Here is a 14,128-nt window from a genome sequence, read left to right on the forward strand (position 1 = left end):
CCGCATCGCTGAGAGAGTCGTTAGTAGCTGCCTATTGTTTCAAGTTAGGCGGACAATACATTCGGATTGATGGCAACAGAATGGATAATCGCGTCGTACGTTTTAGTCTGTATCTCCGGATTGCGGGTGTATACGAGGAAACGATTTCGCACGATGCTAGGCGAATGTACTGTGTACGATTTGAGCTCAAGTTGGTTGAGCTCAAGTTACGCGTAGTAAATCGTAGGTATTCTAAGGCTAGTAAATGACGAATTTCCCTTGTTTATTGAAGTCACACTCCTTCCCTATTATCTACTTCTGATGTATATACATTGTGTGCATGCCTGCATGTGTGCTTGCATGTGTCCCTGCTTACATAAAAACGTATGTATGTATGTACATATATATAATACACTAACCTCAGTGCATCTTGTTGCAACTTTTCCCTTTTTTCAAGTTTGGCTCGTAGAAATTCCTCCTGCTTGGCCTTGGCAATGGCCATATTCTCAGACAGCCTTCTCTGCAGGGAAACACTCTGAATCGAAAGAAGGAGGAAGTTGTTTTTTCGTGGGAAATTTCTCTTTCTGTACTAGGGCTGTAACGAATACACTAGGTCACGAATACGATACGTATCACGATATATGCATGCGAATACGAATATTTCACATGAAATGATAATATTCAAATGAATACTCACTTGTTGAAGCTGTAAAAACTACCAAGGAATAAAAGATATATACTAGTATATATGAATGAACAAAAATCCTTTATGTTAACGATAGAATGGCGCGCAATCATGCCCTGGCTCCTAGGGTGTTTTAGCAGATGTATTTTAGCAGACTCACATGAAAATGCTTATGTGTGTCTGCGTGTAAGCACGCGCACGCATGTGTGTGTGTGTGTGTGTGTGTGTGTGTGCGTGTGTGCGTGCGTGCGTGTGTGTGTGTGTGACGTGTGTGTGTGTGTGTGTGTCCACATGTGTGTGTTTTCCGCTGTGCCTCTGGACAACTTTCGTCCGTTAACAAACAACTTTTAGCACGCCTTCAACAACCTTCTCACACGCTCGATATGGGGTGAGTTACACGTGATAGTAAGATAGTAATATACGTCCCGGCCTTCTTGACGTGTGAGAAGGGATGGGTACTAGTCTAGGTGCGTTCACAGGGAAAGCTGCAAACGACATTCAGAATTCGAGCAAATTGGCGTAGAATTGCAGTTTAAAATAGATTTTATCAAGTAGGTTCCATTTATATTATTTGTATTCGTCAGTATTCGAATAACGAATACATATCGTCCAACAACAATATTCGGTGCACCGAATACGCGAGTGTATCGTTACAGCCCTATTCTGTACACAATAATAGTTCCAAACTTTGTACTTGTGCAAGCATATCGCAGCATATATATAGAGCATATATATATATATGCACACACATTTCTGTATCTATATATATCATCATGGCTAGGAAATTATATATTTTTTACAACCAACTAACCAGCTGATATTTGCTTGCAATCCCTTTAGTTCTGGCAATTCGCGTTCTGTAGGCAGTGATCAACATTTGGTTTTCCCTAGACATTTTCTCTAATGGATCCAATTCTAACCTGTACGAAAAGTTGACATAGCTCTAAGTGCCATAAAGATCAATAGGTCCCTAGAAATAGGAAGTTGCACAAAAATTAAAACAGTCAAATTATTTTTCATATTTCTATTTACCTCTCTGGGCCTATTTTACTGCATCAGTTACACTATCTTATGATTCTTTTCACAAACTACAACATGCTCGAGCTATACATCTGCAATATACTACTTTCATAATAAGTCAAAGCAGGTGATTCATAAAGGCTAATTAATTACCATTATTAAATAATGAATTAAATGAATAAGGAATATGATAAAAACAATATCAATATGATAAAAATTGCTATATTGGTTATTTAGATCATTACATTATTACTATTAGGTAGATAAAAAGAATCTATGGTAATCATGCAGGGCTCATGAAGATTGTACTTTACTCCTATCCTGCAATTTCATCTTTTAGGCCTATTCCTATAAAAACTCACCTGGAGATGTTGGCACTTGGTACAAACTGTAGACACTGGGATCCACTTGGCCTCTTCTCATTTGCTATGGGTTTATTCTGGTTTGCTATTCTTCCCTGAGACGGACTTAGAGCTGGTCTTACTGAATCTGTCGATGAATGTTCTTTTCCTAGCACTGACTGTTGCTTAGGAACTTGACTGCTTCCCGACCAACCTATAAAAAGTGCAAAGAACATTTAAGATATATAAGCTATCAGGGGTCTATCAATATCTATTGATAGACTCCTGATGCTATGTATAAAACATGGAATATCGCATTAAATCAGACACTGCAGTCTTAGTGTCCTTAAACCTGTTAAATTGTTGTTGTTTTTCAGAATCAGCTTATAGTCTTATACTATATGAAGTAAATTAAACGTTATACATCACCATATAATTATATACCTATACAGATAAATGTGATATGTTGAAATTGACATACCTGCATCTTGTGCTAAGGCTTGGGCTCTTCCAGCACTCTGTAGGCACACCATATAGAATTTCTCTCTCCCATCCTTTGATCCTATTGAGTATAATACTACACATCATGCATTTTGCCTGAACATAACAATCATGGGCACGTACCTTCATCACAAGTAACTTAAAATAAGAATCCTACACATCAGATGGCCTGTCAAGGCCACAAACCAAACTATAGGAGATAATAGGGCAACAACAGACAACCATAGAGATTCAAATGAATAGGCTGGGATGGATGGTCCACACCCTAAAAAGGAAAATGTTAGAAGAAATTTTGTCACAGTCTTGTCAAAGAGAAGAATAGGGCATCTCAAGAACATCTGGCGACAGAAAACTGAGGCATAGCAGGAAAAGACTAGCTACTCATGGATTGAAATTAAAAAGACAGCACAAAAGCAGAGTTCTCTATGTGTATAGGGGTGTCGTTAATATTATATCCTTTCTAATACTATAGAGCAACAAAGCAAATTGCAATTAACTGAACTGAACTGTTTATGGCACTGTGCATACTGCATGGCAGTAGTAATACAAAGTGTACAAAACAAAATTGGAAAAGAATAGTCACTGTATATTGTACAATTAAAATTTAAAATGAAATTCACATTCCTACTTAGGCCAAACAAAAAAATACCTTTGGTTCGGGTCACATGGATTGTGAAAATTAGGGTAGGTAGGTAGGTATAACATTTTTTTTTTCCTGCAAAAACATGGGTAGGCAGGTTTTTTTTTCACAAGTTAAATATAGGGTATACAGCTTGAAATGCAGGAGCCACGAGATGCAAATGACTTGCAGTTGCATGTACCATTGCTGCAAGTCACGACATTGTTTTTGTGACAGCCAAAGAAGACAGAAGACAAAAAATGTAAACTTCACAAGGAATGGAAAGGGTAGCCCAGTCCCTAGTCTGGGAAAAATTAGGGCTACCATTGTACAAAGTCTTTCTTCAGGACAGAAGATTCAGGAATGCCAATTTGAATCCCACAACCTGATATTGTGTCATCTTGGTGTCATCTGGAATCAGAGATTGGGAAGGAGAGGACGAGACTCGTTTGTCAAGACCTGCCAAACCAAAAACACTAGATCCCCAAAATTGTGGACTGGCAGATCCAGAAGAGCAGGAAGAATAAAATACATGGACACAGACAAAATTATAAATCTGAAAATACTCTGTGGATATTGTGTATGCTCTTGATGAACATCCATACATAGTACTACATGGACATTTTCAAATTAGTAAATTTTCTTTCTGTAGGGCATCTCATTTCAATACATTTTTATTAGGGGTGTAACGATGCATCGAACTATCGATAACTATCGATATTTTTTGTCCGATGGCAATGCATCGATGGTAAAGTGAAACACGATATTTATCGCCGATAGTATACTAAACAATTGATATTTTTCGATTGTTGCAAAATGTGAACACCTGGATAGTAGTGTTAGGAATCGCTCCAAAAACGGAGCTCAATTAATCGTCCCTTTGAACGAGTGAGTAACCGAAGTGTAAACGGCTCTGCGGCCGCGTATAGCACGATAGCATGCGTATACTAAATAGCCGGCCGCCGCGCCATATGACCTTCAGGCTCTGTTTATGAAGTAGCCGGCCCAGGCTCTATACGACTGTATTCACGTTGTTACAATTATTTTGGAACTCTCTTTAGGGTAAATAAAACTGACAAGAGTCGGATATTTGAATATGTACATTCATCGCGCACGGCGGGTATCTTTGATTTTAATTTTTCCCTTTAACCTCTAAAACTCGACCGCCAGTCGCCACTATTTTTCATCTCCGAAATGTGAAGTTCGGGCGGCCGTGGGGACCCCCGAAAAACAAAGTAATTTTTTGGTCCGGCGCTTAAGTATGATCTGTCATTAATATCACATATCCGTTCGCGATCTAATGTTCAACTACGAAAATTATGCATGCCCACCTTTTATACCTTATGTTAAATAGATAGATAGATTATGATAGATAATAGGTCGTTTATTGCAAAACTAGTGTCAACAACGTTACAATTAAAATCTACAATTTGCAAACAAGCTATCATCAGGCAGTATAAACTGAAATGATGATCAGATATTACAACTAACTTATGTTCCATGGTAAAGACATAAATCTCCTTAAAAATGTTGTCATAAAATCTATCACAATAAACTAAAACCATCTTTAGATAGCTAATATACTAAATTACAATATCGCTGATCCTTGGTTCAAAAATATAGTTACAATTAAAATGCCGACACAATTGAAAGAATCAACAACAGATCACATAACCGAAAGTTGTCCGAGCGTTAGTTCAAAGAGACCAAATGTTTATAAAAGGATTATACAATGTAATATTATATAGTGATACCTGCGATTTCTGAGCCTCTGTCAAAAATACTGCATGACCAAACGATTACACATTGCCAAGTACTTAAAACAGGCCTTCCTGAAACAGAATTTGAAACACTTTTAGCACAAATTCCATAAGAGAATTCTTGGTGACAATCTGCTATTAAAAATGGTCTAAACAGGCTAAATCTATTTGTCGCAGGGACCAGACATTAATGTTAAAAGACATAATAGTCCAAAATTTCGCTAGGGAAAACATCATCAGCCTAGATAAAATAATAAAGCATATCAATAATATGTATATACGAACAACAATCTCGCCCGGCGGAGCGTGACTCAGCGCTCATCTAACGGGTCTACTCGCGGTTGACTCTCGTGGTGGAGTGGTGGATTTCTCAGTAAACCCTGTCTAGTCCCAAATGTGTTCACATACACGCCGAACTAGTGGAAGCCGACCAGGCGATGTATTACAGGAACCTGTCTCAAAGGGAATGTTCATTCCTGGGGAGGTCGTTATGAAGGTTCCCACGAGATGGCGCGTACGTTTAAGTGTCTCTCAAGATAAAGATGGACGAAGCTACATCGCGTATGTAGTAGCTAACAAACTATTCTGAAGACAGATAGGTAAGCACACCTACATTTACCCTACGCAGATCTACAGTGCTAAAATAAGGCTGGCCACCTGTAACTAATATAACGCAGGCGCAAACTACACGAGTACCACACACACATGCATGGCCATCAGTGGCCACTGGCCAGTGGCATTACGCCCCCCCCCCCTTACATGTAACACACTGACCAGATACAGAAATGCCGCATACCGAAATTCATACGATTTGAAGAGCCATAAAACCTTCACCCAAATTTAGCTTTTGAATTATACGTGTGACATTGTAGCCTCATACATCCAGGCCATTAGTATGATTTCTACTAGCAAACCATGGCAGCCTCAAATTATTTTAACAGCTAAAAGAAATCCATGTTTAACCGCCTCGTTGAGGCCGTCAAAAGCGTTATTCCGACGAACTTACTCTTCGCATGTAGCAGAAATTACAATTTCATGGTCTCTTCAATAAAGCCATAAAAATGCTAGGTCCACCGCCCTGAAACAAAAAATTATTTCAATCGCCTTCCATCAGCCATTTCCTCAGAAATGTCTAAAATCTGCCCTGTGCCCATTTAAACTTTGACCTGTGACCCTCCAATATTCGCCCACCAGTGATGGCATTTTCATTACCATGATGCCTGTACACCGACTATCACGCAGCCTAGTCGAGTCCGTTTAGATTTGTGCCGCCAATTATACATTTCCGCCTATAACCTTTAACAGTAAAGGAGAGAAATGAGTTCCCCGCATTCATTTACACCTTCCTTGACTTTGACTTTGACCCCCAGCTTCAAACATCTAAACTCTTGTTTCGGGATACCCCCCACGTCCCGCACTTTCGAATCCGTACGTCGGAGCCGTTTAGACTTTGTTACAACTTTGATTGATGGACGCACGCACGCGACGACCACGCACGGCACGAGCCGATCATGCGATTCTACAAGCTGCATTCTGGATATGTCAGATGAGCCTCAAAATAAGTTGGGCTGAAAAAGAGTGACAACCTGTTTCCTGCAGAACAGTGCTCTTTAGAACATTTTACACTTCTGCCACATGCGGTTCCCTTTATTTGTTATAGAGTAAGAAGTTTCTGATAAGGCAATTTATGTTAAATTAGTACTCTGTGGGATTGCATGACTTATCACCTTCTCCTTGTCATTTTTTCCATCTGTTGCATCGTGGGCTCTTCATATGCCTGCTGTAAGGCGCGTCGGAATCGATTTCCAGCCTAGCAGTGGCGCATTGCCATACTGGATAGATGAAGAGCTAAGACCAGGCTGGAAAGATGACAGCCCAACCTATAACTATGCATGTTAGTTTATATGAGGTTGTTGTTGTTGGACAAACACTTGTGACAAGTTGGAGGGGTAGAAGCTTCACGCTTTTAAAAGGGAGGAAGGCTTAACAGAATATCCTGGTCCCAAAAGGAGAGTCTGGATGTTTAAAGGTTCTTAAAAGTAAAGACACACAATCAATGAGTGTGATCCACGAAATGGAATCAGAATACTAATGATACAGATAAATTGGAATATTTACTGGGATGTGCCTTTATCTTCTACGAATATGTGTTTGATACCAATTCGGCTATTCAAATATTTACTATCTCTACGCTTCTTACACAATGAATTTCAGGGGAAGAACTAACCAAAATGTTCATCAGAAGCGGGCTATGACACTCGGGTGGATCAACTGTAGTCGGCTAGTTCGGCCACATAACCAAATCTGGCACCTCTTTACTCGGACATTTCTACTGTGACCATTGCAACAATTCTTCCATATGTTTAAGTGTATGCCATAATTAGGAATTAGGCTAAGAAGGTGGGTAATGACCGTTAGGAGTTATTACGAATGATGTACCGGTCTGATATATAATCGGCGGCTCCTACTAGGTACGAGTTGAACAATATAGATTAATAAGCAGCCGAGCCCATTTTTACGTAACTTAGATGTACTGATTCACGTAATCTTTAAAGGCCCGCTATCAATGCGCAGTCCAAAACGGCTTAATTTCTCAGCTACTAGACTAGCAATACTTCGTGTCATGCATAATCACTACCTTATGACAAAATAAACTACTAGTTCCTCCCATTTCACCTGTGCGTTTGTCTTATCAAAAGGTATTTGAAAATACTCCAATGCTTTGTTCCATCTTTCCGATGCTTGTCTGGGCACAGGTGTGCGCGTTGCTCTGCCCAAGCAACCGTTTTACGGCGGGGCCGCCGGCGGTGCGCCGGGCGCCCCCCGGCCCCCGCCCGGGGCCGCGTGGCCCGCCCCCTGTTGCGGCCTCGCCCTCACCGGACGGGGGCTCCCCGCCCCGCGCGGGGGCGTGGCCGCGCGGTGTACAAAGATAAAACATGTGACAGTCAACCTAAACCTTCGACGGCTAAGATTGCTTTGGCCAACAACGTCGGCGGTTGGCGCGCAGATGCGTTTCTCGTCACCACTTCGTGTGGTTTTAAGCAACACGCGCCAGTGAAATTGGCAGGAACCTAGAGTTTATTTTGCTGCATATAGGTGAGTGTGACTTATGCATTGCACGAAGTATTTGCCCTAGTCTGAGCTACTGGAGAAGATTAGCCGTCTGGATCGCATTGTGCGGCCTTTCAAATTAGGCCACTGATTCCAGGCTGTTTGGCTCAGTGCCAGTTCTACCTGCTGCCCGCCCCTTTTTGTTTACACCATGTAACCCTTTCGCTTCATACCTGCTACCAGTATGTAACTGCAGCAGGGCTATGAAGGGCATCTGCTACAGAACAGCTAGCAAGGACAGCAGTGCTGCACAGGCCCTCGCAGCTCTTCGACGGTTACTTTAGCTAGGCAGTACTAGTGATTCAGTAGTAGTTCCGAGCGGCTATATTACTAATTTATTACTACTAGACTCTAAAGGCCCTGTCACACCAACGTTATGCAAGAGTGTATACCTCGCTTATGAAAAAAATTTGCTGAATACGCTGGCATCCCGTCTTAAATAAGGTTATGTGTAAGTTTTTATAAGTTAAAAGAGCACGCTGAACGCACAGCTGAGTACTACGTCGTCAGCTACAGCGAGTCGTGTATAGAAATCTCTGTTGCATTCACACACGCTTCTTGGTGAGGTGGTAGCTGCTACATGGAGTTAAATACGGCGATGATAATGTCTAGCGGTACCCAAAAACTTATTTTCTAACCTCTGAGTGATGAGTAACATAGACTTTGAACCTATTGCTGTAAGTTTACATCAGTTATACATATCGAACTATGATCTCAACGCATCATCAGAGCGTAATTTGACGGCCCTGTTCCGGGACAGCCACAGACTTTGCTGAATGATGTTTCATAATGTACAGCTACCACATGAATGGCCGTGGGATTGGCAGGCTTTAGATCGTTGAATTCGGTATATAAATGTCGATTGGCATGTTGAATACTGCGATGTCTAGTGCCCGTATTATGATCGGGTTAGAAGGTCGGAGCAGCAGCCTTTTTATAGGCATACGATCACCGTGGATACGTCGGCTGATACCGCTCGGGCCCGCGCCTATGCGTAAGTTAGACGTATCGTTGCGAGCATAAGGTGAACGCGGCAACTCGATAAGCAGTTCGGTGCGTATAAGATTATCTATAAGTTTATCGAACAACGTGTGGTGGTAAGTTACTAATACGTGAATGACCAGTGGGCAAAAAATCACACGGGGCGCTAGGCGGCGCGATTTCGACGCCGCCGAAATGCAAAAGAGCCCCCAAAAACATGATCATCACAGGGCGACCCAACACAGGCCAAAAATTCGCCACTGTGCAGGAAATGATTGCTGCCAGTCGCGTCTGGCGCGGCCGTTGCCGCTCTCGCTCGCCCTCTGCCGCTAGCGGTAGCCGGTTCCACGGTGCGGTAGAATTCATGATACGGTGTGACTGTCAAGTGTTGTACACTTGTGTACAACACTGCATGTGTGACAGACATGCATGTGTGTACTGTACTGTATTGCATTCAATCAAGCGCGCGCTGCCGCCCGCGCGTATATACGTGTGTGCCTGTGCGTGTGCTTGCGGGTGTGCCTACGCGCGTGCGTGCGTGCTTGCGTGCCTGTGTGCGCCGGTGTGCCTGCGGGCGTGCTTGCGTGTGTGCCTGCGCGCGTGCGCGCGTGCGTGCCTGTGTGTGCGTGTGCTTGTGGGCGTGCTTGCGTGTGTGCCTGCGTGCGTGCATGTGTGCGCGTGCATGCGTGCCTGCGCGCGTTCCTACGTAGACCCGTAGGACCAACGACCCGTAGGATTATAGAACCGTAATCCATGGAAAATCCTAATGAAAGTCACACGTATATTTTTCCCTGCCGGCACACTCGTGTGTCATTCCCGATTGTAGCTTTTTTGTCAATTCCCCGAAAGAGTTTTGCTGTCGCAATGCCAACCCTCTACATGCCACCCCTGCCAGCAGGCACGTACGCAGCGTCGATGTGCACAGCCATACACACGTGCCTCGCGGGCCGCTTTCTCAAACCCCCTGAGCTTCAAGGGCCCTTACGCGGGCCCTGGACCCCAACCGCAACCGCAAGAGCTAGACTTCGCGTATAAACAATCGATCCTCCTCGCTCGTACAGGCAGACACTCCACTATTTGCGCTAGCCGTAATAGTTCTGTGTTTAGCTGAACTTGTGATGTATTCACTATTCAAGGTGCATTTGTGGTTAGGACTTGTGAGTTGTGATTATCATGTTAGTCTGTCATTTTATGGTTCTGGTATGACATTATAACTGTCACTGGTTATGACGTTATGAATACGCTATGTATACGCCCAAAATTTAAAAAAACATCGATAGTTCAGCGTATGCCATCGTTTTAGAGAAATTTTGATACGTCGGCATACGCTGGCTAAATCGTCAAGGTGTGACAGGGCCATAACTTAGTACTAACTAGACAGAGGGCACTCACGGAGAGTGCATACCTCCGCCAGCATGTAACATGTGTGTGTATAACAGGCTGGCTGAAGCTTGCTGCTGCCGCTGACGTGGACGCCCAAGGCGAGCTGCTGCTGACTAGACCCCTAAAGGCGAGCTGCTGCTGACTGCTGACGCCCTAAGCGAGGCTGCTGGCTGATGATCGATCGCGGGCGAAACAACTAGTGGCTACACACACACACACGAACACACACACGAGACCGATTACATTACTTCATTGGCGTAGGTAATTAACACATATTATAATGTGTGTGTGTCAGACACGTCACACAGGAGCGATTTCGGAGGTTTGAAGAGCGAAACCTACCTGAAACCCGGTAAAATAGGAAAGATGCGTAGATACTTCACTCCACCAATATCACAGTAACTTGAGTAAGAAGAACGCTGTACCTGTACTGTACTGTATTGTAGGCACAGAAATAGAATAGATCTATAAAATAGATAGAATAGAATCTATTCTATTTATGTGTAGCCACCGCGAGCCGCCTTTAGACCTTTACGCTAGTGACACCTATTGGTGGAATTTCCAAATAGGGCCTATTAATCACGCAAACAAAGCTCTGCAGGTTTTTTTTACACATATATCATTTTTTTGTATTTTACATATAATTGGAGTGGATAATTAGTTGCCATTTTAAATTATAATTCACTTCTCCACTCTTTCTATGCAAGCTATCCACCCCAAAATAAGCATAATCCACAAAAGTTGTATAGTTGCTCTCAAGTCTAAAGAGGTTTCGATAGTCCTGAGGAAAATGTTACAGGCATTTAATATTTTAAAGAAATCGAATGAATATAATATTTTTGACAACAAGATTATTAGAAAAAGAACGTTAGATTCCGATCGTGACACTCACCACTCGCGTTCGTCGTACCTTGGTCCGCAGATGGCGGCGGTGGGTGTGTGCGTGGAGGCTGAGCGCGCTCAGGAGGATCACGTGATGGTGTTTTCCGTCGTCGTCACGTATCGCTCGGCGGTCAGCAGCAGACACTAGATATGTATGTGCTGCGGTCTCCCGACTATGCCGACAAAAATTTAGATTTAGATTAAATTTAGAAAAGACTGCTCTCACGCACCCATTCTCTCCCTCCTCCCCCTCTCTCCCCATGACATGATCACTCACTCACTCAGTGGCCAAATTTTGGACAGGTGCATGGTGGTCGTCGCGCTCACAGATGACAAATCGCAGGCGCATACTGGAGAATGGAAATTGCAATATCTGTCTCGCCATCCACGTTTCCGGGTTTCACAGCGTTTCGCGCATGAATTGTCCCGTTAACGCGGGCACCTAAAGCGAACGTGTTTTGTACACACAGAAATAATATACTAGTTATCAACGTATTGCCTCTCTACACATTGTTGTGTTTACACGTAACGAATAACCGCGAATAAGGAGAAAGGCACAACATGTTTATTTGCAACACGGCATTCAAAGTATTCTATACTTGTTTCTCAAAAATGATCACATGCGCAGCATGAAAATATTATACACACATAGGGGCGTAAACACAATATGTACCCACGATAACATTGTAATATAACTATGATTAAAAAAACAGCTAAAAAATTATGATTAAGTATATATGCCGTATGTATAAGCCAGGGAAAACACTTGTCATGCGATATCTTATGAAAGGACATTAGCTGCTACAAATAACAGATAGTAAACCCGAATGAATCTTTTATCATCTTCTGAAGTGCACCACTTGGGGGGGGGGGTCAGTAATGTCGTCACATGTGTCGCGGTCAATATCCAACGGATATGCTGTGATCTACTCATATGTACACGATCCGATCTCAAAATTTTACCTCTAGCAGGTGCGATCGAGGTTCTGTGGACTATAGCAACGTTAATTAACTTCTAGCGTTAATATAATAGCGCTATATAAGCCGCTTATAACGTACTGCGTATGGGCTTCCACGAGCGTTCTCTGTAATTCTCTCCTCCCTCTCAGTTTGTTATATATATTCCGCTAATTGGGGGTGATTATGCGTTTGTTTTCTCCTTTTGTTGAAACGCTTGATTATTAGGCCCAACACTAATTCTAGAATTAAAATTAGTACACCTGCAGTTATACCACATATTAGGAAGATAAACAGGCTTTGCAGTTCAGCCAGTCTGAACACGGTTCTACGGAGCTACACAGCTGCTACGGTGGTCTGCTCCGGGGGACAGGATGTAAACGTGAAGAAATCCTTGGTCCATTTATCGAGCATTACAGTCTCCGTCGCGTATTGAATGGCTGTGTTAAATTCATCATAATATGGATTGTTCAACGCCATCGCACACGTATTCTGTGCTGGGACATTTTCGACGGGGGCGATGGCGAACCTGCATCTACCAGATACGTTCTAATCCAGCTGAACGTCTAATTCTGCCCCGAATTCTGCACTCCAGCTACTACTCGAAATAAACATGTATTTCGATACCGCCTAATACTAAATCGAATGCCTGTTTATAAGAATATATACAATAGCAATTGGATCAACACTAACCTTTGTCCACATTTTACCAAATGCAGTGTCAGGCTTGATATATTGTTAAGCATTAATTCAGCAGCATATCCGCCTAACACAATCGGTGTAAATTCGCTCTCTTCTGCTTCCTGTAGAGTTGTGAACGGATATCGCACAGTTGGTGTTATAGATAGAACGTTCATCAGTATCGCAGTGTATACAGCCAGTATGCCGGTCTATAACGTCTATATCTCCCTGGGTACTGCTGGACACTGCGGCTGCTGTTGTTGTTGCTGCTGTTGTTGTTGCTGCTACTAATGTTGCTACTAACTGATGTTATTGTTGCTGACATTATGTTTTGTTGATTGTTGATTGCTGATATTATAGATTTTTTTATTGACAACAGCCGCAGTGTCCGGCAGTACCCAGAGAGACATATCTATGGTTACCCTATCGGTTTACTATGGTACCCTATCAGTTTACTGAGCCATTGTTGCAATTGGGGCAAGTATGCGTAGCGTCTTTTTAATATATAATAATATATAATAATTATAATAATTATGTAATAATTATGTAATAATTATGTAGCAATATGCAACGGGTGTATGGTGTAACGAAAAACCTGATGTTTGCTCGCCTCACAATGGACATGTATAACATTTTTCAGTTCTAGCCGTGCATAAGCAGACTTGTAACGTGTAAACGTAAAACTCTGATGTTACGCAGTGACGTCATGTCACAATCGAGCAAGGGCGTGTACATCTTAGTATGTCATCTGTATATGTATCTATGTCGTGACCTGGTTAACAAATGGTACTGAACCGGCCAGGCTGGACATATAAACAGGAGAGCAAGAATTGTAGAGGAGGTGTAGAGAGGGAGAGTGTAGCTCTTTCTACACTCTCCCTCTCTACACCTCCTCTAGAGAGAGTGAGTGAGAGAGAGAGGGGGGGAGGGAGAGAGAAAGAGGGAGAGATAGAGAGAGCGAGCGAGAGAGAGCGCGCGCGCGCAATAGAGTGAGAGAGAGAGCGCGCGCAAGAGAGTGAGAGAGAGCGAGAGAGAGAGAGAGAGAGAGAGAGAGAGAGAGAGAGAGCGAGAGCGAGAGAGGGGGAAGGGGGGAGAAAAAAGAGGAGAGAGAGATAGAGCGAGCGAGAGAGAGAGCGCGCGCAATAGAGTGAGTGAGAGAACGCGCGCAAGAGAGTGAGAGAGAGCGAGAGAGAGAGAGAGAGAGAGAGAGAGAGAGAGAGAGAGCGAG

General features: G+C 42.9%; 1 protein-coding gene across 2 annotated transcripts in view; it reads right to left on the minus strand.

Moving 5' to 3' along the window:
- LOC106813157 (VPS9 domain-containing protein 1-like) overlaps positions 1–2,643 on the minus strand; it is a 15,990-nt gene extending 13,347 nt beyond the window's left edge. For both annotated transcript variants that reach the window (XM_014817222.1, XM_014817221.1), the window contains exons 1-4: positions 2,507–2,643; positions 2,047–2,239; positions 1,476–1,584; positions 399–514 (exon numbers count right to left, since the gene is read on the minus strand). In XM_014817222.1, the coding sequence (XP_014672708.1) occupies positions 399–514; positions 1,476–1,584; positions 2,047–2,239; positions 2,507–2,558 (470 nt within the window). In that variant the 5' untranslated portion in view covers positions 2,559–2,643. The remainder of the gene's footprint in view (positions 1–398; positions 515–1,475; positions 1,585–2,046; positions 2,240–2,506) is intronic.
- Positions 2,644–14,128: the final 11,485 nt, after the last annotated feature.

This window comes from Priapulus caudatus, unplaced genomic scaffold, assembly GCF_000485595.1.
Source record: "Priapulus caudatus unplaced genomic scaffold, Priapulus_caudatus-5.0.1 Scaffold731, whole genome shotgun sequence".
Taxonomy (NCBI): domain Eukaryota; kingdom Metazoa; phylum Priapulida; class Priapulimorpha; order Priapulimorphida; family Priapulidae; genus Priapulus; species Priapulus caudatus.